The sequence below is a fragment of the Leucoraja erinacea genome, chromosome 20 (assembly GCF_028641065.1).
Source record: "Leucoraja erinacea ecotype New England chromosome 20, Leri_hhj_1, whole genome shotgun sequence".
NCBI lineage: Eukaryota > Metazoa > Chordata > Chondrichthyes > Rajiformes > Rajidae > Leucoraja > Leucoraja erinaceus.
The window spans coordinates 8,828,769-8,852,818 of NC_073396.1; the positions used below are offsets into that span (position 1 = coordinate 8,828,769).

At 42.7% G+C, this 24,050-nt stretch overlaps 1 protein-coding gene across 1 annotated transcript in view; it reads left to right on the top strand.

The window, feature by feature from the left end:
* Positions 1–3,280: 3,280 nt before the first annotated feature.
* LOC129706735 (uncharacterized protein C16orf96-like) overlaps positions 3,281–24,050 on the top strand; it is a 54,217-nt gene continuing 33,447 nt past the window's right edge. Inside the window, exons 1-6 of the mRNA XM_055651168.1 lie at positions 3,281–3,905; positions 9,162–9,245; positions 11,816–11,863; positions 13,114–13,200; positions 15,533–15,616; positions 21,970–22,099. Coding sequence (XP_055507143.1) covers positions 3,408–3,905; positions 9,162–9,245; positions 11,816–11,863; positions 13,114–13,200; positions 15,533–15,616; positions 21,970–22,099 — 931 coding nt within the window. The 5' untranslated portion in view covers positions 3,281–3,407. The remainder of the gene's footprint in view (positions 3,906–9,161; positions 9,246–11,815; positions 11,864–13,113; positions 13,201–15,532; positions 15,617–21,969; positions 22,100–24,050) is intronic.

The window sequence follows — 24,050 nt, forward strand, 5'->3', positions numbered from 1 at the left end:
ATGAAATCCTTGCTTTGCTTCAGCACACAGAACATAGTAGGCATTTACTACAAAACAGATAAGTGTGTCCATATACCATGATATAAATATATACACACACGCTAATTGTCCTTGAAAAAGTGCTGGAGAGCTTTCCTTCTTCGACTATACTGCAGGGCTATACTATACAACGCTGCTAGGAGTAAGGAACTTTGTGTGGGGAAAAACAACCGATTTCTTTGCAATTAAGGAATATTGTGTAAATTGTAGGAAATGCTGATGGCTGCTAATGTGGCCGCACCTCTTGTCCTTCTGGTTGTAAAAGCCCTGGGTTTGGAAGGTATCAACAACTTGGCCATGGGGAGTTGTTGCAATGCATTTTGTACGGGGTACACAATGTAACCATAGTTCGCCAATTGGAGTAAATGTTCAGGGTCGCAGATGAGGCACCAATCATAGAGTTATACAGTGTGGAAACAGGTCCTTTGGTCCAACTTATCCACACCGGCCAACATGTCCTATCAAAGGTACACAAAAATGCTGGAGAAACTCAGCAGGTGCAGCAGCATCTATGGAGCGAAGGAAATGGGCAACGTTTCAGGCCGAAACCCTTCTTCAGACTGATGGGGGGTTGGGGGAGAAGAAAGGAAAAAGGAGGATGAGGAGCCCGAGGGCTGAGGGATGGGAGGAGACAGCCCGAGGGCTGAGGAAGGGGAGGAGACAGCAAGGGCTAACAAAATTGGGAGAATTCAATGTTCATGCCCCCAGGATGCAGACTCCCCAAGCGGAATATGAGGTGCTGCTCCTCCAATTTCCGGTGTTGCTCGCTCTGGCCATGGAGGAAGGTAGTCACACCTGCCTGTGTTTGACCCATATCCCTCCAAACCTGCCCTATTCAAGTACCTGTCTAAATGCTTCTTAAACAGATTTTAAGAAGGATATAGGCATCACTGGCAAGGACAACATTTATTGTCCTTCCCTGCTTCAAAGCCATCTCAGTGGGGCATTTCCGAGTCAACTGTAAATCAGGTTCTGTAAGGACAGTAGATTGCTTTGCCTGAAAGATATTAGTGAACAAGAAGAGCATTAATAAGATTCATCACTGATACTAGAGTTTTATTCTTGTTTTATTTAATTGCTTTGATTTACATACCTTGGAAGCTTTCTGATCTACCTAGTTTGGCCTACATGTGACTACACACACGCTGGCCCACATGCTGCCTTGATGCTAAGGACAGTCAGTCAGTCTTATCTTGTCTCTGGACATCAACTCCATTGATCACGATTAGACCAAGGCTGAAAACGTAAGTTATTGACGCCTGAATTACAGACCTGCCAGAGACAGGTTTCATCATTGTGACACAGGACACCATACTTGTAGGTGGATTGTCATGTCCTTGTGGTATACAAGGACAGAGATTGTTCATTGGCTGTCTCACCTTCAGCTGGACAAATGCAGGCAGGACATGCATCTAAATGCGCAACAAATGGCAAAGCAAAACAGCCAAGGTTTTTCCGAAGATAAACACAAAATGTTGGAGTAACTCAGCGGGACCGGCAGCATCTCTGGGGAGAACGAATGGGTGACGTTTCAGATCGAGACTCTTCTTCAGAGTCTGAACAAGGGTCTCGACCTGAAACATCATCCATTCCTTCTCTCCAGACATACTGCCTGTCCCACTGAGTTACTCCGGCATTTTGTGTGTATCTTCAGTGTAAACCAGCAACTGTAGTTCCTTCCTGCACAGCCATGGTTTTTTAGCTATTGTAAGTATTAAGGATGAGATCATGAGCGTTTGGAAAATAAATTTTATATATTTTTGGAAAAGTAAGCATAATATGGATTGGAAGACCATTTTACAAATGCTACACGGTGAACAGATGTATAAGGTATAAAGAGTGGATGAGCTCAGGGTGAGCTCAGTTTAGGATAGAGGTGGGGTAAGATTCAGAATGCCAGGAAGCTGGCACTCCCAGTCTGAAGAAGGGTCTCGACCCGAAAGATCACCTATTCCGTATTTCCGGAGTTGCTGCCTGACCCGATGAGTTACTGCAGTCTTTTGTGCCTATCTTCAGATAAACTCTTTGATAAGAAGACCCAGCGAGATAATATCTACTCCAAAGGCAAAAAAACTCCTAAAACCGAAGCTGGCTGGGGTGGTGTTCTGTTGAGGTGGTGAACCCAAAGAATCAGCATATCTGTGATGTGTATTTCATCAAACATGCCCACACCATATTGGGAGTCCAGGTGGGGCAAAGGTGTGGGGAGAGAAGGATTGAATGTTTCTCTCCCCATTGATGCTGCTGCATCTGCTAGAACTGAATGCATCCAACATTTTCTTTTTGTGCTTTCTGTTTTGGATTTGCAGCATCCGCAGTTTATTTTTGTCAAGGAAACACAAGCGTTGCCAAAAGATATGGAAGGGTGTTTTGGCATATTCAAATGCATGCTTTAAGCCCTCCGAAATAGGCGCAAAAAGCTGCAGTAACTCATCGGGTCAGGCAGCAACTCCGGAGAAAAAAAAATAGGTGACGTTTCATGTCGAGACCCTTCTTCAGACTGGGAGTCAGGGGAGAGGAAAACGAGAGATATGATAAGGTACAAAGAACAAATGAATGAAGTATACAAAAGGACAAAGCCATCAACGATGATCAAGGAAAGGTGGAGCCCACAATGGTCCTTTGTTGGCTGTGGAGAAGGTGATAATGAGTGATACAAAAAGTGAAACTCGGCAGGACAACAGTGAGACTAGGGTGGGGGAGAATTTTTTTCCTCATATGAAACACTTCATCTTGGAAGCAGATGCAGGTGTAGAGGGAGGAATTGGGAGTAAGGGACAGAGTTTTTGCAGGAAGCAGGGTGGGAAAAATTGTAGTATAGAAAGTCGTGGGAGTCAGTGGGTTTATACTAGAAGTCAGTAGATAGTCCATCTCCTGGGATGGAAAAGGATGAGATGCAGTGTTCCTGTTGAATACATTAAGCAGCAAAACCCACCACCCTGTAGTTTCACTGTTTGTGTCACTTTCTCCTCAGCCTACACTGGACCATGATGGGCGTCCATCTTTTCTTGCTCACCATTGCTGGCTCTTATCTTATTTGTCCCTAAAAAAAGTAAAAGCAAAACATTTGCGTTGTGTTACTGCGTGGGGACAATGCAGCCCGTGACATAAAGCCACCAAGCCACAATGGCAACTGAGGTGACATAGGAGCAACCCGAATAAAGGCGTTTCCATGCCGCGGTGGAGGTATCTTAGCAACAGAGGTGTAACGGGCCAGGGGTGGGGAGGTTGTTTGGCGAGTTGGTGTCAATGGAAGACGCCCGGGACGCATGAGGTTCCATTTGCAGCCAGGTCGTCCTGAACTGGGTTGCAATTCCGCGGCGGCTTCACACAAGGCGCTACTTATGTCCCAATAGACACGATAAGAGATGGCACACACTTTCACGTTGAACGAGCTGGTCAACCTGTCCATCGGCACCCCCGAGGTGGGTGTGTGCAACTTCAACGCGTTGCATGCGCTCTTGCACGGTATCCTGGAGCACCTGAACCTACAGGACGCGCAGAAGACGGTGGAAGAAGTTGAGGTGGAGTTCATCAAACCCAAGAGGTCCAAGGACAAGGTCCCCGAGGATGAAGCGCCAGCTTCGGAAGAAACCGCGGAGAAGGAGCCGAAGGAAAGCGGGAAATCGGTCTCGCTCTTCCACCAGCTGGAGGAAAAAGTGGCCAAGCTGCAGAACGCCATGGAGGTGTTGGGGCAGCTGCCCAGTGTCCCGGAGCTCATGGCCCGCAGCCAGGCGGAGACCAGCAGTCGCAAGTACTCGGTCAGCAGCAGCATCGGCGTGGGCGGAGCAGGGCCAGTGAAGGAGATGTGGCAACTCATGCAGGTCAAAAAAAAGGTGGAAGCCAACGAGGATGGAGTCCACAAGGTGCGGCATTGGGTTTTAACTTTCCTTAGCTGTTATAGATACTTATCTATATATAAGTATTATATAAGTATATATACATAAGTATCTTTAGCATTATATATATATATATAAAGATTTTATATATAAATCTTTATCTAAAGACTTTAAGACTTTTGCCTTCCATCACAGTGAGGAGGTGCCTGGTGAACTCCCTGTGGTGGATGTTAAATTTGTGTTTATTGTGTGTTTTGTTATTTGTATTACATGTATGACTGCAAGGCACTGCAAGGCAAACATTTTGTTCAGACCCACTTTGACATACCTTGACATATATATATATATATAAGCCTAGGTAAGTACTTGTAGTTCTCATCTCTCTCTTCCAAACCAGTACTGAGGCAGGGTTTTCCTCTACCAAGATCTCTCTTGGAGATTACTTCTGTTTTATTTGCATTGTTTTTAGATGACTATTCCCAATAGAAACATAGAAACATGGAAAATAGGTGCAGGAGTAGGCCATTCGGCCCTTCGAGCCTGCGCCGCCATTCAATATGATCATGGCTGATCATCCAACTCGGTATCCCGTTCCTGCCTTCTCTCCATACCCCCTGATCCCTTTAGCCACAAGGGCCACATCTAACTCCCTCTTAAATATAGCCAATGAACTGGCCTCAACTACCTTCTGCGGCAGAGAATTCCAGAGATTCACCACTCTCTGTGTGAAAAAGGTTTTCCTCATCTCGGTACTAAAAGATTTCCCCCTTAATCTACCTTTACACTATACCATTCCCTGAGTTGGTGTTGGACAGGATAAAGGACATGGTACGACATTGTCACGGTAAATACTGCTGTCAGTTTGACTTTCTTTGCATTAAGCATGGTCTGCATACCAAGGGCACAAGGACGAATTGTGAGTATTTAAACAGGCAAATCAAAATGTGATGGGAACTCTGACTTGCTGGGGGAAAGCAGCTGAACATTCAAGTTAAGATAGAGTTTAGGGATTGCTTCCATTCCCGCCTTCTACATAGTCATTGTCATAAGTTCCTACGCGATATGAGCAGAATTAGGCCATTCAGCCCATGAAGTCTACTCTGCCATTCAACCATGGCTGATCTATCTTTCCCTCTTAACCCCATTCTTCTGCCTTCATCCCATAATCCTTAACACCCAAACTGTCATTTTCTGCAAACTTTTTGAGGCTTTGGTTACAATTCTTCAGTAGTCCACACAACTCTTGGTAATTTCACAGTTCCACTATTAGGTAGCTTACACACCCAATGGTATGATGGTCCTTACGGGTTTGTTTAGGGTTTTAACCATATCCACCTTTTTTAGCACTAAACTTTTCCATGTTTAAAACATGTTGCCTCTTCTGCTTCCCTACTGAATACTGAGGACCATCAAGCTTCAAGTGACTCCTTTTTGAGCATGGTCTCTCATTATTTGCACCAGGCACTTTTTCTGGCCTTATTAATCATTATTTCACGCATTGCATGATAATTTAAACGTTTGAAGTGATTTATTTTGTAGATTCCATCATACAATTCTGTAACATTTCTAATTATCTCTCTTTATCATTGTGCACCCATTTCTATCTTTGAATGTACACAAAAATGCTAGAGAAACTCAGCGGGTGCAGCAGCATCTATGGAGCGAAGGGACCAGCATTCTGGCAGGCAGGTTTGCCACAGCTACACGGGTGGCTTTAAACTGAATAAGGGGGGTGGGGTGTTGAATGGGACAGTGGAGGATGGAGTTAAAGGGAAAGGGTTTCTTAAATGTGTGAGCGTAGAGACCGAAGGGTGTAAAATGAGGGTAGAAGAAATAGGTAGCAAGGTGAAAAGTAAAAGTGGCAGGCAGGCAAAACCAGGGCAAAAATCAAAAAGGGCCACTTTTCAACATAATTGTATAAGGGGTAAGTGTTGTAAAAACAAGCCTGAAGGCTTTGTGTCTCAATGCAAGGAGCATTCGTAATAAGGTGGATGAGTTGAATGTGCAGATAGCTATTAATGACTATGATATAGTTGGGATCACGGAGACATGGCTCCAGGGTGGCCAAGGCTGGGAGCTGAACATCCAGGGATATTCAATATTCAGGAGGGATAGACAGAAAGGAAAAGGAGGTGGGGTAGCGTTACTGATTAGAGAGGGGATTAATGCAATGGAAAGGAAGGACATTAGTTTGGAGGATGTGGAATCGGCATGGGTAGAGCTGCAAAACACTAAGGGGCAGAAAACGCTGGTGGGTGTTGTGTACAGGCCACCTAACAGTAGTAGTGAAGTTGGAGATGGTATCAAACAGGAAATTAGAAATGCGTGCGACAAAGGCAAAACGGTTATAATGGGTGACTTCAATCTACATATAGATTGGGTGAATCAAATTGGCAGGGGTGCTGAGGAAGAGGATTTCTTGGAATGTATGCGGGATAGTTATCTAAATCAACATGTAGAGGAACCAACGAGAGAGCAGGCTATTTTAGACTGGGTATTGAGTAATGAGGAAGGGTTAGTTAGCAATCTTGTTGTACGTGCCCCCTTGGGCAAGAGTGACCATAATATGGTTGAGTTCTTCATTAGGATGGAGAGTGACATTGTTAATTCAGAAACAATGGTTCTGAACTTAAAGAAAGGTAACTTTGAGGGTATGAGACGTGAATTGGCCAAGATTGACTGGCAATTAATTCTAAAAGGGTTGACGGTGGATATGCAATGGAAGACATTTAAAGACTGCATGGATGAACTACAAAAATTGTTCATCCCAGTTTGGCAAAAGAATAAATCAGGGAAGGTTGTACATCCATGGATAACAAAGGAAATCAGGGATAGTATCAAAGCGAAGGATGATGCGTACAAATTAGCCAGAAAAAGCAGCATACCGGAGGACTGGGAGAAATTCAAAGACCAGCAGAGGAGGACAAAGGGCTTAATTAGGAAAGGAAAAATAGATTATGAAAGAAAACTGGCAGGGAACATAAAAACTGACTGCAAAAGTTTTTATAGATATGTGAAAAGAAAGAGATTAGTTAAAACAAATGTAGGTCCCTTGCAGTCAGAAACAGGTGAGTTGATCATGGGGAACAAGGATATGGCGGACCAATTGAATAACTACTTTGGTTCCGTCTTCACTAAGGAAGACATAAATAATTTGCCGGAAATAGCAGGGGACCGCGGATCAAAGGAGTTGGAGGAATTGAGTGAAATCCAGGTTAGCCGGGAAGTGGTGTTGGGTAAATTGAATGGATTAAAGGCAGATAAATCCCCAGGGCCAGATAGGCTGCATCCCAGAGTACTTAAGGAAGTAGCTCCAGAAATAGTAGATGCATTAGTAATAATCTTTCAAAACTCTTTAGATTCTGTAGTAGTTCCTGAAGATTGGCGGGTAGCAAACGTAACCCCACTTTTTAAGAAGGGAGTGAGAGATTGGGGAATTACAGACCAGTTAGTCTAACATCGGTAGTGGGGAAACTGCTAGAGTCAGTTATTAAAGATGGGATAGCAGCACATGTGGAAAGTGGTGAAATCATTGGACAAAGTCAGCATGGATTTACGAAAGGTAAATCATGTCTGACGAATCTTATAGAATTTTTCGAGGATGTAACTAGTAGCGTGGATAGGGGAGAACCAGTGGATGTGGTGTATCTGGACTTCCAGAAGGCTTTCGACAAGGTCCCACATAAGAGATTAGTATACAAACTTAAAGCACAAGGCATTGGGGGTTCAGTATTGAAGTGGATAGAGAACTGGCTGGCAAACAGGAAGCAAAGAGTAGGAGTAAACGGGTCCTTTTCACAATGGCAGGCAGTGACTAGTGGGGTACCCCAAGGCTCAGTACTGCGACCCCAGCTATTTACAATGTATATTAATGATTTGGATGAGGGAATTGAAGGCAATATCTCCAAGTTTGCGGATGACACTAAGCTGGGGGGCAGTGTTAGCTGTGAGGAGGATGCTAGGAGACTGCAGGGTGACTTGGATAGGCTGGGTGAGTGGGCAAATGTTTGGCAGATGCAGTATAATGTGGATAAATGTGAGGTTATCCATTTTGGTGGCAAAAACGGGAAAGCAGACTATTATCTAAATGGTGGCCGATTGGGAAAGGGGGAGATGCAGCGAGACCTGGATGTCATGGTACACCAGTCATTGAAGGTAGGCATGCAGGTGCAGCAGGCAGTAAAGAAAGCGAATGGTATGTTAGCTTTCATTGCAAAAGGATTTGAGTATAGGAGCAGAGAGGTTCTACTGCAGTTGTACAGGGTCTTGGTGAGACCACACCTGGAGTATTGCGTACAGTTTTGGTCTCCAAATCTGCTGAAGGACATTATTGCCATAGAGGGAGTGCAGAGACGGTTCACCAGACTGATTCCTGGGATGTCAGGACTGTCTTATGAAGAAAGACTGGATAGACTTGGTTTATACTCTAGAATTTAGAAGATTGAGAGGGGATCTTATAGAAACTTACAAAATTCTTAAGGGGTTGGACAGGCTAGATGCAGGAAGATTGTTCCCGATGTTAGGGAAGTCCAGGACAAGGGGTCACAGCTTAAGGATAAAGGGGAAATCCTTTAAAACCGAGATGAGAAGAACTTTTTTTTCACACAGAGAGTGGTGAATCTCTGGAACTCTCTGCCACAGAGGGTAGTTGAGGCCAGTTCATTGGCTATATTTAAGAGGGAGTTAGATGTGGCCCTTGTGGCTAAGGGGATCAGGGGGTATGGAGAGAAGGCAGGTACGGGATACTGAGTTGGATGATCAGCCATGATCATATTGATTGGCGGTGCAGGCTCGAAGGGCCGAATGGCCTACTCCTGCACCTAATTTCTATGTTTCTATGAAATGGGCAACGTTTCAGGCCGAAACCCTTCTTCAGATCTTGGTATCCAGCTCCCCTGGATTATTCTAGTCCACCCTCGTAACATCTGTAAACATATCTCTGAGGAAATTGGTTCCTCACTTCTGCAATGACACTTCTTTATTGATCAATGTGACATTGGTCTTTAGTATTTTTAGCTTGTAGTAACAAAAATAAACGTATTGCTATCGAACTGACCTTTATGTTTGAAATCACTACTGGGGAAAAATAGTTGTTATTGCACGACTGAAATGCTCAAGCCCTGAATCTCCTTTCCCTGTTTGTCACGGTTGCCATAATAACGCACTTGTCTATAATATAATGTTTCTTGGGATTGTGACTATTGTGTTATAGCAGATAGAAGATAATCGTCACTGTTGCTGTTAATCTGCAATCAAAGTAATCGCATGTTTCCATTTTTTCAGGCGATGGGATCACTACAAGAATTGATGAATGCGATTAATCTCTTGACTAGCAACCATGAGAATATGAAGAAGGACCTTGAGAAAGTAAGTTGTTAGTTATTCCAGGAATTTAATATGCTGATATTTACCAATCGGGGCTAATCTTCATAATAATTTTGTTTTTAGTTTTAGAGATGCAGCGCGGGAACGGGCCCTTCGGCTGACAGAGCCCGCGCCGACCGGCTATCACTGTACATTATCTCTACCCTACACACACAAGGGACAATTCTTTATTCATACACCAAGCCAATTAACCTACAAACCTGGACGTCTTTGGAGTGTGGGAGGAAAATGAAGATCTCGGGGAAAACCCATGCGGTCACGGGGAGAACGTACAAACTCCATGCAGACAGCACCCGTTATGTGGATCAAATCCGGAACCCCGGTGCTGCAAGTGGTGTAAGGGAACAACTCTCCACTGCACCACCGTGCCACCTTCTTCTTCAATAATCTTCTTCTCTACCTTACTGTACCGTTAAGATACAAATTATGCATTTTACTTTTCTACTGGTTATACAAATGTCATATTTTCTGTGCATCAATTACCTGTTGAAATCTATCTTTGCTCCATAAAGACTCAAACTCTTCGCTGTCCTTCCCTCTTCCGTGCAATTGAGATTTTGGAGCAGTTCATTTGTGCGACAGACTAGTTTCATTAATTTCCTGCATTCTTCATGAGGGGCATTGATAAGGTGAATGGACAGTCTATTTACCCCGGGTAGGGGAATCAACAACCAGAGGACGTGGTTTTAAGGTAAAATGGGAAAGATTTAACAGGAACCTGAAAGACATATTTTTCATTCAGAGGGTGTTGGTTATATGAAATGAGCAACAGGAGAGAGTTGATGCCGGTACAATAACATTTATAAGACACTTGGACAGGTACATGGGTAGGAGAGGTATAGAGGGAGAGTGACCAGATGCTGGTAAATGGAACTAGCTCAGGTGAGGCATCTTGGCTGGCATGGACGAGTTGGGCCATAGGGCCTGTTTCAATGCTTTATAACTCTGACTCTCCAAGATACCAACAATAACATGATACATGGGTAGGAAAGGTTTAGAGGGATAACGACCAGATGCGGGCAAATGGAACTAGCTTAGATGGGGGGCATCTTGGTTGGCATGGACGAGTTGGGCCGAAAGGCCTGTTTCCATGCTTTCCTATGACTCCCCAAGAATCCAAGAATAACGTGCATGGGTTTTGCTCGAACAAATTATTGCAGAGAGGGGAAAATTGCCTATTTGTGTCCAGTCGTTTCTTTGACTGGTTAGCACACAACAAAAAGCTTTTCACTGCACCTCAGTACATGTGACAATGCTAAACTAAATGAAGCTAAACTGCACTAAACATAAAATCAAACTAAATGGGGATATAGAACTGAGTAGAAAGAGTGGAAGAGTTAATAGGTGACTGAATTTCAGAGCAGCTTTTCAGACAGAACAGTAGTAAAATAGAAATCTTTACTCATAGTTTGGGATCAAGGAGACAATATTAAACCCCATGTAACCGCATTCACTTGGGACAGGGTAATGTAAATGTAATGTAAGATGTAAATGTGGAGAATTTCTCATCAGTGTACATAGACCCAAGGAAATCTCGATGCTGGTTTACAAAGAAAGACAAAGTACTGGAGTAACTCAGCAGGTCAAACAACATCTATGGAGAACAGGGATTGACAATGTTTCTGGTCGAGACCCTTCTTTGTACACTGGCGGTCAGAGTATCTAAGTGTCTTTAAACAGAAAAGATTGACCTTTAAGGTTGCTGTCGAACTTCCAGAATGTAACATGGAGCATATTTTTAAAATTCCCGCAGATTTATTGGTTTTCTAGATTTGTGCAACATAGCAGTAACTAGGAATCTGAAATTGCAGGTTCCACTGGTGCCTTTTGTGAGCTTGGGGGGAGAGCCTTTTCCTCACTCATATTTAAGTAGATGGCAAAGGACACAAAGTAATGGAGCAACTCAGTAGGTCAGGCATCATCTCTGGAGAACATGGATAGATGACATTTTGGGTCGTGTACGTTCTTCAGACTGATTGCGGGGGTGGGAAAAGAAAGCTAGAAAATGCCCCGTAGACAGTATTGATTTGAATCACAGTCATATAGCATGGAAAAAGACACAATATGCTGGAGTAACTCAGCGGGACAGGTAGTATCTCTGGATAGCAGGAATGGGTGACGCTTCGGGTTGAGACCCTTCTTCAGCACGGAAACAGACCCTTGGGTCCCACTAGACTGTGCTGAGCAAGATGTGTTTCTACACCAAGTCCATTTTTCTGCATTTGCTCTACTAGCTTCCTATACATGCACTTGCCCCAAAGCTTCTTAAATGCTGTCATTGTGCCTACCTCTACCATGACCTCTGGCAGCTTGTTCCATATGTCCGCCACCCTCTAAGTGGAAGATCTCCTTCAAAAGGAATGATAGAATAAGGATGAAGAGGTGTGCGCAAGGTATAATTGTTTATGATATTCGCGGCACTGTGTTTTCTGCGCCATATATCATTCAGTATGAATTTTCCCACTTGCGTCTGTGCTATGGGTTTTACTTTGAACCCCAATTTACTGCTTGTCTGTCCTTGAATCTAATTTTCAAACTTTAAATATTTTCAGCTGCAGCAAAGCAAAACACGGAACACTGAAGAGACGACTCGAAAATTGGTGAGTTATGCGCAGAAACTGTTTAAATTTTGATATCCAACCGACAAATAACCAAGTAATCTCAAGCTCTCTTCGCATTTCTGATACAAAATTGTTCTAAAAGTGAGGTAAAAATGATTTTAAAATGTAGAACTTAATAGTAACTTTTTAATGATTTTTTTTTCCTTGGCTCGAACAATAGATTTAGATTAGATTTTGAAAACTATGATTATGCTTAGATGAAAAGGTAACCATGTCCATGCAAACAACAAATTGTGTCCAGTTTAATTTTTAGTAAATCAATAATGTGCGGCAATAAAACTTTGATATGATGACACTGCCAAGTCCCTTCTCCAGTCTGAGGATGTGTGAACTGAATTCTCAGTGCTGCCTCTTGCACTCCAAAGAATGAAGTACTAGCCAAGAGTCGAGAGTGTTTTATTATCATACTAGACCAAGTGGGACCCGTTGGGTCCCTGTCACACGGGAAGCCTTGTTCCCCAACGCAACCCATTCTCCCAACGCAATATTCCACCACTCACGCATAGCCCCCAACTGCGCAGGTGCAGATCATTTCCCCTTATACACCTTCCCTCTTTTTAAACTTAAAAAAAAAATCCAATTGCACTTGCTGCCAGGAAAAAACAATCTAATTTTGCACTTACTGCCAGGACTCGGTGTCCTGGGATTTGCAACAATGTAACGGGCAGGGCCAGCAATTGGATTTGGATTTTTTACAGTGAGAAGTTAAGTGAAAAGTTAAATTTGTTAAATTGAAAATGTGAATAACTTGTAAAATATACCATCAATCTGAACGAAACTTGATAAAAACACACCGCAGGACAATTGTGAGTAAGGTGGTCCAAAAATTGTAGCGCTAACGTGTACTGTTTTGGTGTAATTCTGGGAGCACATGGGCACGCACACAAAATCACAAACAAGATGAGTATTTTAGTAATATTTAGATGTCAAGAAATGGAACAGTTAAATTCGGACTTGCAACTTTGTACTCTTACTCTGTCACTTAAGAAATATACTTCAAACCACATCTGCACCATCTTTACAGAAATATCTTCTTTCCGTTGATCAGAAATGAACGCACCGCCGTTGTAAAACCCATTTCCAATCTTGGATCATTGGGATGTGTTTTCCTTTGGTATTAGTACAATAAAGTGATTTAATTGTCCAGGTGATTATTTTACGGTAACTGAGTAAATACATCAATGTTATTTTAATGAATTCATGGTAAGAATTGTTCTTTTTCCAATTAGAGTAATTTTGAAGACGCGCTGAATAATCTGCCAGACCCAAAAGATTTTGTTTTGTGGAATACTGTGCAGACAATGCTTAACAAAGAGGTGAGTAAAGAATCATTGCATGTACTGTCTAATAGGACAGACTAATAGGAGAATTGCAAATTAGATAGTGGAGTGATGAGGTATGGGGAAGCCAATCAAATTAGATGGGATTATAGTGAGTGAAGAGTTTTACGATAGTGTTAGTGTACAGAGATCACTGATCGGCACGAACTCGGTGGGCCGAAGGGCCTGTTTCCACGCTGTCTAATCTAAACTAAACTGCCTTGGATAGAAGAGAGGTTAAGGGAGTAAGTTTCTGCTCTGCTGTCAAGCCACAGGGAGTGTGACCCAACAGATCTTAGTTTAGAATTAACAATGAGGGCGAAAAAGCAAAGAACAGGGATAAGAAATATTCATAGCTCTATGCTGTCATTTGTTTACATATTTCTGCAAGTATATTTTTTATTTGATTCCCAAAGTTAACTTGTTACATCCATAACTAAATCTTGCCCGTATGAGTAGGGATTGGCAAAGGCATTGGTGGAGGAAAAAAGATAATTACACCCACAGATCACAGTAGAGATATGGGAGTTCTGTACGGTGGGGAATCAGATTTTGAGCACATTTATGGGATATTTGCCCATTTCCAGCTACATAGGTAGCTTAGTTTAGCTTAGTTAGCTTAGAACCCAGCAACACGACCCTACAAACACTAGGGACAATTTACACTTTAACCAAGCCAATACCAAGCCATAACCAAGCCATACCTGTACGTCTTTGGAGTGTGGAAGGAAACCGAAGATCTATGAGAAAACCCACGCGGTCAATGGGACAACATACAAACTCCGTACAGACACACCTGTAGTCGGGATCAACCCTGGGTCTCTGGCGCCCGAAGGGCTGTTAAACAGTTACTCTACCCCTGCGCCACCGAGCCACCATGTTATAACAGACACTTGGGGGGAAGTATGTGTGGAGTAGACAGGTAACCTTGCCCAGTACTCTTCACTCGGGGATCAGCAGATAGCCTCTCATTTTCCACAATGTCTCCCATGAAGAACACAAAAATGTTCTGGAAGAAACTTAATAGATATCTTCAGGGGGCCCTGGCAGCCAATAAGGTATCTTCTATGTAGAGCATGGCAACCACAAGGTTTGCTACTTTTGAACCAAACTTTTATTGCCTTTCCAATGTGTCTAGGATAATGCTAATCATTAAAATGGGACGGGGTTAGAGAGCAATTGGAATTATAGTAGATGTGATGACATTACAGCTTTGTAGAACACATATTAAGGCTTTTGGTAGACAGTTGGGTAAGTTCTAGATTTTTTTCATTAAAAAAATGTATATATATAATATACATTTAATTCTGTATATATATAATATATATATAAAAGAATATGACTATTTTATATCTATATGTAATATATATATATGTATATATATAAAAGAATATTGAGGGGGGATCTTATAGAAACGTACAAAATTCTTCAGGGATTGGACAGGCTAGATGCAGGAAGATTGTTCCTGATGTTGAGGAAGTCCAGGACAAGGGGTCACGTCTTAAGGATAAAGGGGAAATCCTTTAGAACCGAGATGAGAAGAACATTTTTCACGCAGAGTGTGGTGAATCTCTGGAACTCTCTGCCACAGAAGGTAGTTGAGGCCAGTTCATTGGCTATATTTAAGAGGGAGTTAGATGTGGCCCTTGTGGCTAGAGGGATCAGGGGGTATGGAGCGAAGGCAGGTACGGGATACTGAGTTGGATGATCAGCCATGATCATATTGAATGGCGGTACAGGCTCGAAGGACCGAATAGCCTACTCCTGCACCTATTTTCTATGTTTCTAATATAGAAATAAAAGAATATATAGATATAATTCTGGGGCTGCATTTTCATTAGGTAGCTGGCAATTTTAATTGAGAGAAGGAATGGGTGACGTTTCGGAGTATGAAGAAGCGTCTCAACCCAAAATGTCACCCATTCCTTCTCTCCAGAGATGCTGCCAGTTACTCTAACATTTTGTGTCTACCTTTGATTTAAACCAGCATCTGCAGTTCTTTCCTACACATGGCAATTTTAATTGACAACTTCAGTTTCTGGAAAAGCTGCGAGTAAAGTTCTTTTTAAAAAAAATAGAATCACCAATGTATTATATTGCATCTGGCTGTTTCTCTTTTAATCGTAATCGGGTATTTTTAATGCATGTTAAATAATTTAAATATAATGTCTGTCTTTATTCAAGGTGCTGTTGAGTACATTCAGGATTTGGTTCTAATTGTTATAATAAAACACCATGCCCTGTATATAAGCATTTTTATCCATTATTGATAATTGGAACTGCCTTGGATATTAATAATAAATTTAATCATTTCTATTTTTATACTTAGCTTGATTATAATTCAAAAATATCTTTGCTCGCCCTTCAACCAGAATTGATGGAACTGGAGACGAATGATGAAGGTCAAAAGGTGGTAAGTAAAATCACATCCCCCCCCCCCCCCCCCCCCCCCCCCCCAATCATTTTTTATGAATTTGTGTTTTGTATTCTAGTTATTGGTTTCCAGTTAGAATGTAATAAAGCTGTTTTGTTTCGCTGATACTTGGAACTGATTGGAGAAATTTTGGACTTCGGAAGAAATGTCATCGTGACTGACTGATATTATAATGCTGTCGACCAGGTCTAACAGACATCTGTCTTTCGTTGCATTGAAATTTTTAATTGAATAAGGATAACACATTGGATAGATAACTCTAAATTTCCAGTTCAAAAGGAGAAGTGCTTGCTGACTTTAATCCTAGAATTACATGGTTTATGATCCCTTCTTGCACCAAAGGCAAGTTTTCTCACATTCATTTTCTCTACTTTGAACATTTGTCGGCACTGGGCCCTGCACTCACTGGAGTTTAGAAGATTGAGGGGGGGCCTCGTTGAAGCATACATAATAGAGATAGGCTTGGATAATGTGGATGTGGGGAGGATGTTTCCATTAGTGGGAGAGTCTAGAACTAGAGGTCATGGCCTCAGAATTAAAGGACCTTCTTTTAGGAAGGAGATGAGAAGGAATTTCTTTACTCAGAGGGTGGTGAATCTGTGGAATTCTTTTCCACAGAAGGCTATAGAGGCCAAGTCAGTGGATATTTTTAAGGCAGAGATAGATAAATTCTTGATTAGTACGGGTGTCAGAGGTTATGGGGAGAAGACAGGAGAATAGGGTTAGGAGGGAGAGATAGATCAGTCATTTGAATGGCAGAATAGACTTGACGGGCCGAATGGCCTAATTCCTTATGACCTACCACACGCCTGCCATACACACACACACACACACACACACACACACACACACACACACCTTCTCTTCTGAATCCGTCTCTATAGGTTTCTGGGGCAGGGATATAAGGATTCACGAACCTCAAGATGAAGTCTCCATCTTCATCTCAAACTGTGCACCTTTTTATTCTGAAACCATGACTCCGTGTAGGCAGTGCCCGAGCATTCTCTTTCCCTTGTGAACCCTCCTCAACAGCATAATCAGTAATTATAGGGTCAACCTCGTTATCCCAGCGATCGATCTAGAGAATCTTCTCTGAAATGCCACCAAAGTCAATCTTTCCCTGCATAAATAAGGAGATCAAGTCATTCCATCAATTTGTTCATTTACTTTTACTTCTCCACAGATATTTTGTCAAGCTCAGTCCTACTTTTCATTTTGCAAATACTTTTATGTTTCGTCTTGTGTCCTTGCTCATTAACTTCACACCATTGTCGACTTGTATTGCTGAGATTCTTCGAGCAACCATACTCTCTTATCCATGAATGTTCCTTCCATCTATCATCTATAGTGAATTTCTTCTTTGTAAACCATCGATAAGGATTTTGTGCCTTGGTGTTAAGGTCATGTTCACAAAATCTCTTGTAGAGAAGTGACCAAATAGTAGACAATGTTTAAAGTAAAAGTGGGGGAGGGGGGAGGCGAAAAGCAAACATCATTGATGGGAGGTATTCAGATAGATTTAAAGCCCTGTCCCACGGTACGAATTCATTCCAAGAGTTCTCCCGAGTTTGCCCTGATTCGAACTCGTAGAAATTCGAATTCTGATTCGAGCTCTCGTGGACATTTTTCATCATGTTGAAAAGTCTTCACGAGTCTTCCTGTGCTTACTTGCCGTTAGCGAGTCTTCCCGAGTACCTGCCGTTAGTACTCAGAGACTTCCCCGAGCTCCGACGTACCCGCTACGTTCATTCTCCGTGCTTACCAAGAGTTTGATTTTTTTTTAACTCGGGAGAGCTCTTGGAATGAACTTGTACCGTGGGACGGGGCTATTAAGCTTCCATTTAATTACTTGTGCTCCAAGTACAATTTTTGGTCCCATTTCCCAAAGCTAGCTTGCTATGTAAATAATAAAAAATCTTTATTTTAAATGAAATTGGAACTTTTTCTTTTGGAAAATAATAAAGAACTTATGACCATATCCATACATCGATGAAGCAACACAAAACATTGCGTTTAACCATGGGTCTGTTCTTTACTCGATCTTTTTCAAAAATACGCTTCCATGTTGCATTTGGCTAATGATTACATAAAAGGTTGGGACAAATTGTACAGAACATTAGAGGGTTCTCAAATATTGTGTTTTTTAAATTCAAAAACATTATTCAATTACCTGTATTAAAAAAAATAATATTACACTACAATGAAACAAACCAGAACTCACCACTATAATACAATACAAACAAATATCCTTTATAAACTACTGTACAAGTATCTTACACTCCTTGTCAAGGATGCATTCATCACTCTGCTCAAATATTGTGTATTGCCAGGCCATAGATGGTAGGGAGACTTTTAGCTAAATCAAAAATAACCCAAGGCCTTTTCATTGTGTTAGAACATTTTCAGATCTATAATAGTTAACCTCTTGGGCTCAACGCCACTGGTCATTCCCTTGTCTTTTTCTTTGTGAATATTTGGCTTTCTACTGCCCAATATCTAGTCAAATAATAACTTGAACTAGCTTGCTAACGGTGGCTCATTGATGGACATGCTAGATACTACAAGCTGACGTGCTGCCAGATGGAGACTGGTATTGGGAATGAGCTGCCAGAGGAGATTGTGGATTTGGGACAGGAACCACATTTAAGAATCATCTTGACAGGTTCTTGAAAGTACATGGCATAGTAGGATATGAGATTAATGTAGCCAAGTGGGATGAGTAAAAATGGGCATGATGGTCAGCATTGCTACGATGGACCAAAGGGCTTGTTTCTACGCTGTACAACACTGACTTTATAAAGTGGTTGATACAAGTGCCATATGTTCCAAAATCGCCAGAGCTCCCACTTTTGTGTCGAGTTGGTACAGGTGCCTTGATCCATCAACTTTTGGATATTTGGGGATGTGAAGAAGGAAATGACACTGAGATCAAATATTAGCCGTGGCCTTGCGAATAGCAGAACAAGTGTGAGGGGTTGAATGGCCTCCTCTTTCAGCTTTTATTCTATATTTTAGATGTTAGAAGTGCAAAGAGTTACAATAATATCTGCATCAGTGCAAGCATTTCAGAGCTTGTTGATCTTGGATCAGTTTAGTTTGGAGAAAACAGTCCCTTCGCCCCACTGAGTCCCTGCCGACCAACAAACACCCGTACACTAGTTCTATCCTACACAATAGGGACAACTTACAGAAGCCAATTGACCTACAAACCTGCTCGTCTTTGGAGTGTGGGAGGAAACTGGAGTGCCTGGAGAAAACCCATGCAGTCACAAGGGGAAAGTACAAACCCCGTACAGAAAGCACCCATGGTCAGGATCAAACCCGGGTCTCTGGTGCCGTAACATGGCCCAATGTGGATTGCAGTATAGCAGGTTGAGTATCCATGACAATGAAGTGCCAAACTAGAGAAAGTGAAAGCACAAAACTGTATGCAGGTTAAACCATGGATGCACCAGACTGAAGGGGGCCAAACAATCCCAGCACCAACAGATCAGATCAAGTATGGCAATCCAGCCAACATCAGCCATGAAATGTGCTGGGCAGTTTATCTAAGATGAAGGAAGATGCAAGAAATTCCCTATTCCTATGATGGGAATATCAGCACAAGTGCAAAAGGCTAGGTTTTTTTGGCACATTGGCCTTCATCAGTCATAGTATTGAGTATAGAAATTGGGAGGTCATGTTGCAGTTGTATAAGACGTTGGTAAGGCCACATTTAGAGTATTGTGTTCAGTTCTGGGCACCGTGTTATTGGAAAGCTGTTGTCAAGCTGGAAGGGGTGCAGAGAAGATTTACGAGGGTGTTGCCAGGACTAGAGGGTCTGAGCTATAGGCAGTAGGCTGGGACTCTATCCCCTTGGCGTGCAGGAGGATGAGGTGATCTCATAGAAGTGTATAAGATCATGAGAGGAATAGATCTGGTAGATGCACAGTCTCTTGCCCAGGGTAGGCGAATCAAGGACCAGAGGACATAGGCTTAGGATGAAAGGGAAAAGATTTAATAGGAATCTGAGGGGTAACATTTTTGCACAAAGGGTGGTGGGTGTATGGAACAAAATGCCAGAGGAGGTAGTTGAGGCAGGAACTATCTCAACATTTAAGAAGCAGTTAGACAGGTACATGAATAGAAGGTACACAAAAAAGCTGGAGAAACTCAGCGGGTGCAGCAGCATCTATGGAGCAAAGGAAATAGGCAACGTTTCGGGCCGAAACCCTTCTTCAGACTGATCGGGGGCGGGGGTGGGCGGGGACAAGAAAGGAAAAAGGAGGAGGAGCCCGAAGGCTGGGGGATGGGAGGAGACAGCAGGGGGACTGAGGAAGGGGAGGAGACAGCAAGGACTAACAAAATTGGGAGAATTCGATGTTCATGCCCCCAGGATGCAGACTCCCCAAACGGAATATGAGGTACAAAATAGATCTTAAACACAGGTACATGGATAGGACTGGTTTGGAAGGGTAAAGACCAAATGCTGGCAGGTGGGACTCGCGTAGCTGGGACATGTTGGCCGGTGTGTGGAAACGTTGGGTCAAAGGGCCTGTTTCCACACTGTATCACTTTATGACTCTAGGTATTATCAGCCAGGCAGCATAGTGGACAGCGGTAGAGTTGCTGCCTTACAGCGCCAGAGACACGGGTTTGATCCTGACTACGGGCGCTGTCTGTACAGAATTTGTACTTTCTCCCCATGGCTGCGTGGGTTTTCTCCGGGTGCTCTTGTACTCCCAAACGCCAAAGAGGTGCAGGTTGTAGGTTAATTGACTTCATTAGGTTGTAAAATTGTCCCCAGTGTGTGTAGGATAGTGTTAGAGGTTGGGGTGATTGCTGGTCGGCACAGACTGGATGGGCCGAAGGGCCTGTTTCCACGTTGTATCTCTAAAGTGTAAATTCCAAATACTGAGTGGATTCTCTTCATAAAGACCATTCCCCTCACAAGGTTAAACTGGTCTGATTAATTTTGCATAGTTTCAGAAAACAGTTGAAACTACCAAGTGTGTTGTTGAGTGTCACTGACTGTGGTGCTGAAAACGTGAGCTTCATAGATGATAGATTCTCCACCCAGACTCTTTCACTACAGCTCCATACTGCCATCTACCTGTCAGGGTGAAATAATAACCATATAATAACCATATAACAATTACAGCACGGAAACATGCCATCTCGGCCCTACAAGTCCATGCCGAACAAATTTTTTTCCCCTTAGTCCCACCTGCCTGCACTCGTACCATACCCTCCATTCCCTTCTCATCCATATGCCTATCCAATTTATTTTTAAATGATACCAATGAACCTGCCTCCACCACTTCCACTGGGAGCTCATTCCACACCACCACATAATGCACAAGACGTCCAGTGCAAAATGTGCAGCAGAAATTAAACCTCCTCATCATTATTGTGGACCAGCAAAGTTATGGAAGGCTTTGTCAACAGTGACTTCTGATATTATCACCAATAATAAGAATAAGATAGACACAAAATGCTGGAGCAATTCAGCGTGACAGGCAGCATCTCCGACGAGAAGGAATGGGTGACGTTTCAGGTCCAGACCCTTCATCAGATCTTTTTTGGTGACGCAAGAAACTGCAGATGCTGGAACCTTGAGCAAAAGACAAAGTGCTGGAGGAATTGGGTGGGCACTGTCTTGTTGTTCAGTTTAGTTTAGTTTCGAGGTACAGCATGGAAACATGCCACGAGTACCTACGACTGGCATCACGGCCTGCTACGACCTACCGACGACCTCGTGACGACCATGCTTGCGAGTATGAGTCACGTTTAAACTCCGCAGAGGTCGTGAATTAGGTGGTGAAAGTGGGACAGGCCCATTGCTTAGATAAAGATTGCGAAAAGTGAAAATGGGGCATTTTCGTTCAATTTTGTTCTATGGTGAAAATAAGATGCCAATTTCCTGTAAAGAGACTTTGAATGTCTTGTTCTCTTTTTCCTATTTTCTTTTCTTCAACTTTCTTCATCTTTTTTCTTTTTCTTCACATACTACATATCTCACGTCTTTTTGTCCTTTACTATCTAACTTCATTTTTCTTATTCTTATCTTTCTTTATAATAACAAAAAAAAAATAAGAAGCTGTACATAAAATGTATTATGAAAATATATATTAGGCACTTTGGTGCCATATGATTGTACTTATACTTCTAATAAAATAAAATATTAAAAAAGACTTTGAATGATGTTTAGTTTTTGTAATCAACTATAGGGTGTGTTTTATGCTTACTGTTAGAAAAATAATGCAAATGTGTGTTTGGGAAGCCTACTGGGTATATGCATTGTAAAAAAAGCCGACCTGAGGATTAATTCACTGTTTTTGTCTTTGCTTAAGCCTTCAGCACAGCGAACCCCAGCCTTAACCGCTCTGCATCAACTGTCTCAATTGCCAACCCTACACGAGAGTCTTAAAATCAGAGTAGATTTGCTGGAAGAGGAACTCAAACGCCAAATGGAGGAATTAGGTCAGCCGCAACATGCAGACAGAGATACAAGAATCGTGACACAAAACTCGTTTTGGTCATATACCGTTCATTCATTTGTTCTTTGTACCTTTTCATACCTCTCGCTTCCCTCTCCCCTGACTCTCAGTCTGAAGAAGGGTCTCGACCCGAAACGTCACCCATTCCTGTTCTCCAGAGATGCTGCCTGACCCGCGGAGTTCCTCCAGCATTTTGTACCTATCCTCGTTTGTAAATAATGCTTGACCAAATTCAGAGTAAATTGAGAGTGCGGGGACTGGAGGATATTTTAATGTATTCTCCATTTTATGAGGGTATTCATCTCTTAAAAGCATGAGGGAGGACTCCCTGGTTTGAAGCTTCTTGGCAGATCTACCCAGAACAATTGGTTAGTCACCAGGAGAATGAGCTTCACCAAAGCGGTATCATCTATTCTATCTCTCCCCGGGGTGGGAAGTGCACGATACACGATCCAAGCAGAGAAAGAAAGATTTCTTTCCAGGGCGGCAAGGTGGTGCAGCGGTAGAGTCGCTGCCTCATGTGGTATCCAGTCAGTGGAAAGACTATACATGATTACAATCAAGCTGTTCATAGCGTACAGATACTGGATAAAGGAATAACGTTTAATGCAAGATAAAATCCAGTAGTCTCAAAATCAATTGTGTCTGTAGGCGCATGAGTGCTGTAAGCACATAAGTGATGCTACATATGATTTAGTTTAGATTAGAGATACAGCACGGAAAGAGGCCTTTCGGCCCACCGAGTCCGCACCGACCAGCGATCCCCACACAATAACACTATCCCACACACACTTGGGACAATTGACTTATACCAAGCCAATTTACCTACAAACCTGTACGTCTTTAGAGTGAATGCAATGTTTGGATCCCTGCAATTTGTGGAAGTCTCCAATTGTAGCAAGTTGCTTTGCCTGCGTGTGGATGAAAGGAAGTATATTAAGTCCCCTCTGCCAGAATATGAAGTGTGGAGGAGTTTATAGCAGTGATTAGCCATCTATGAGATTCAATGGTTCAATTATATGATGGGAGAGGGGTGAAGAGGGAGTGAGACTGGTCCTTGATTATGCTGGTGGCCTTGCTGAGGCAGCATGAAGTGTAGATGGAGTCAATGATAGGCTGGTTGCTTTGCGTGATGGTCTGGGCTGCGACCATAATACTCTGCAACATCTTGCATTGTGGCAGGGACAGAGGGGAGAGCCCTTCACAACTCTGGCTACTTCGATTCGCGCAGTATAATGCACTGTGTCAATTTGAGCACGTTTTTTTATTTTAATCCATTGCAAGATCCTTCAGATGCCAACAGTTTTGCCGCACAGATGTGAACGTGGGAGCCAGTATTGGACCACGGCAACAATACCGTTCTTCCATTCATATGGAGAGAGGCTAGTTCAAGATTAGCTGCTGCAATGATATGTGGAAGGAGTCTCAGAGAGTTTACCTGATGGAGATCCTTGGGAAAGGTGCTCTTTGTGCAAGGGTTTACACAGAGATCTGAGAGTGGCAGGGTGGCGCAGCGGTAGAGTTGCTGCCTTACGGCGCCAGAGACCCGGGTTCGATCCTGACCACGGGTGCTGTTTGCACGGAGTTTGTACATTCATTCTCTGTGTGGGTTTACTCCGAAATCATCAGCTACCTCCCACACTCCAAAGATGTACAGGTTTGTAGGTTATTTGGTTTGTTATAACTGTAAATTGTCCCTAGTTTGTGTAGGACAGCGTTAATGTGCGGGGATCGCTGGTCAGTGCGGATTCGGTGAGCTGAAGGGCCTATTTTCGCCCTGTATTTCTAACCTAAATGAAATCTTTTAAGGAGACAGTCTCAAAATCAATTGTGTCTGTAGGCGCATGAGTGGTGTAAGCACATAAGTGATGCTACATATGATTCAGTTTAGATTAGAGATACAGCACGGAAAGAGGCCTTTCGGCCCACCGAGT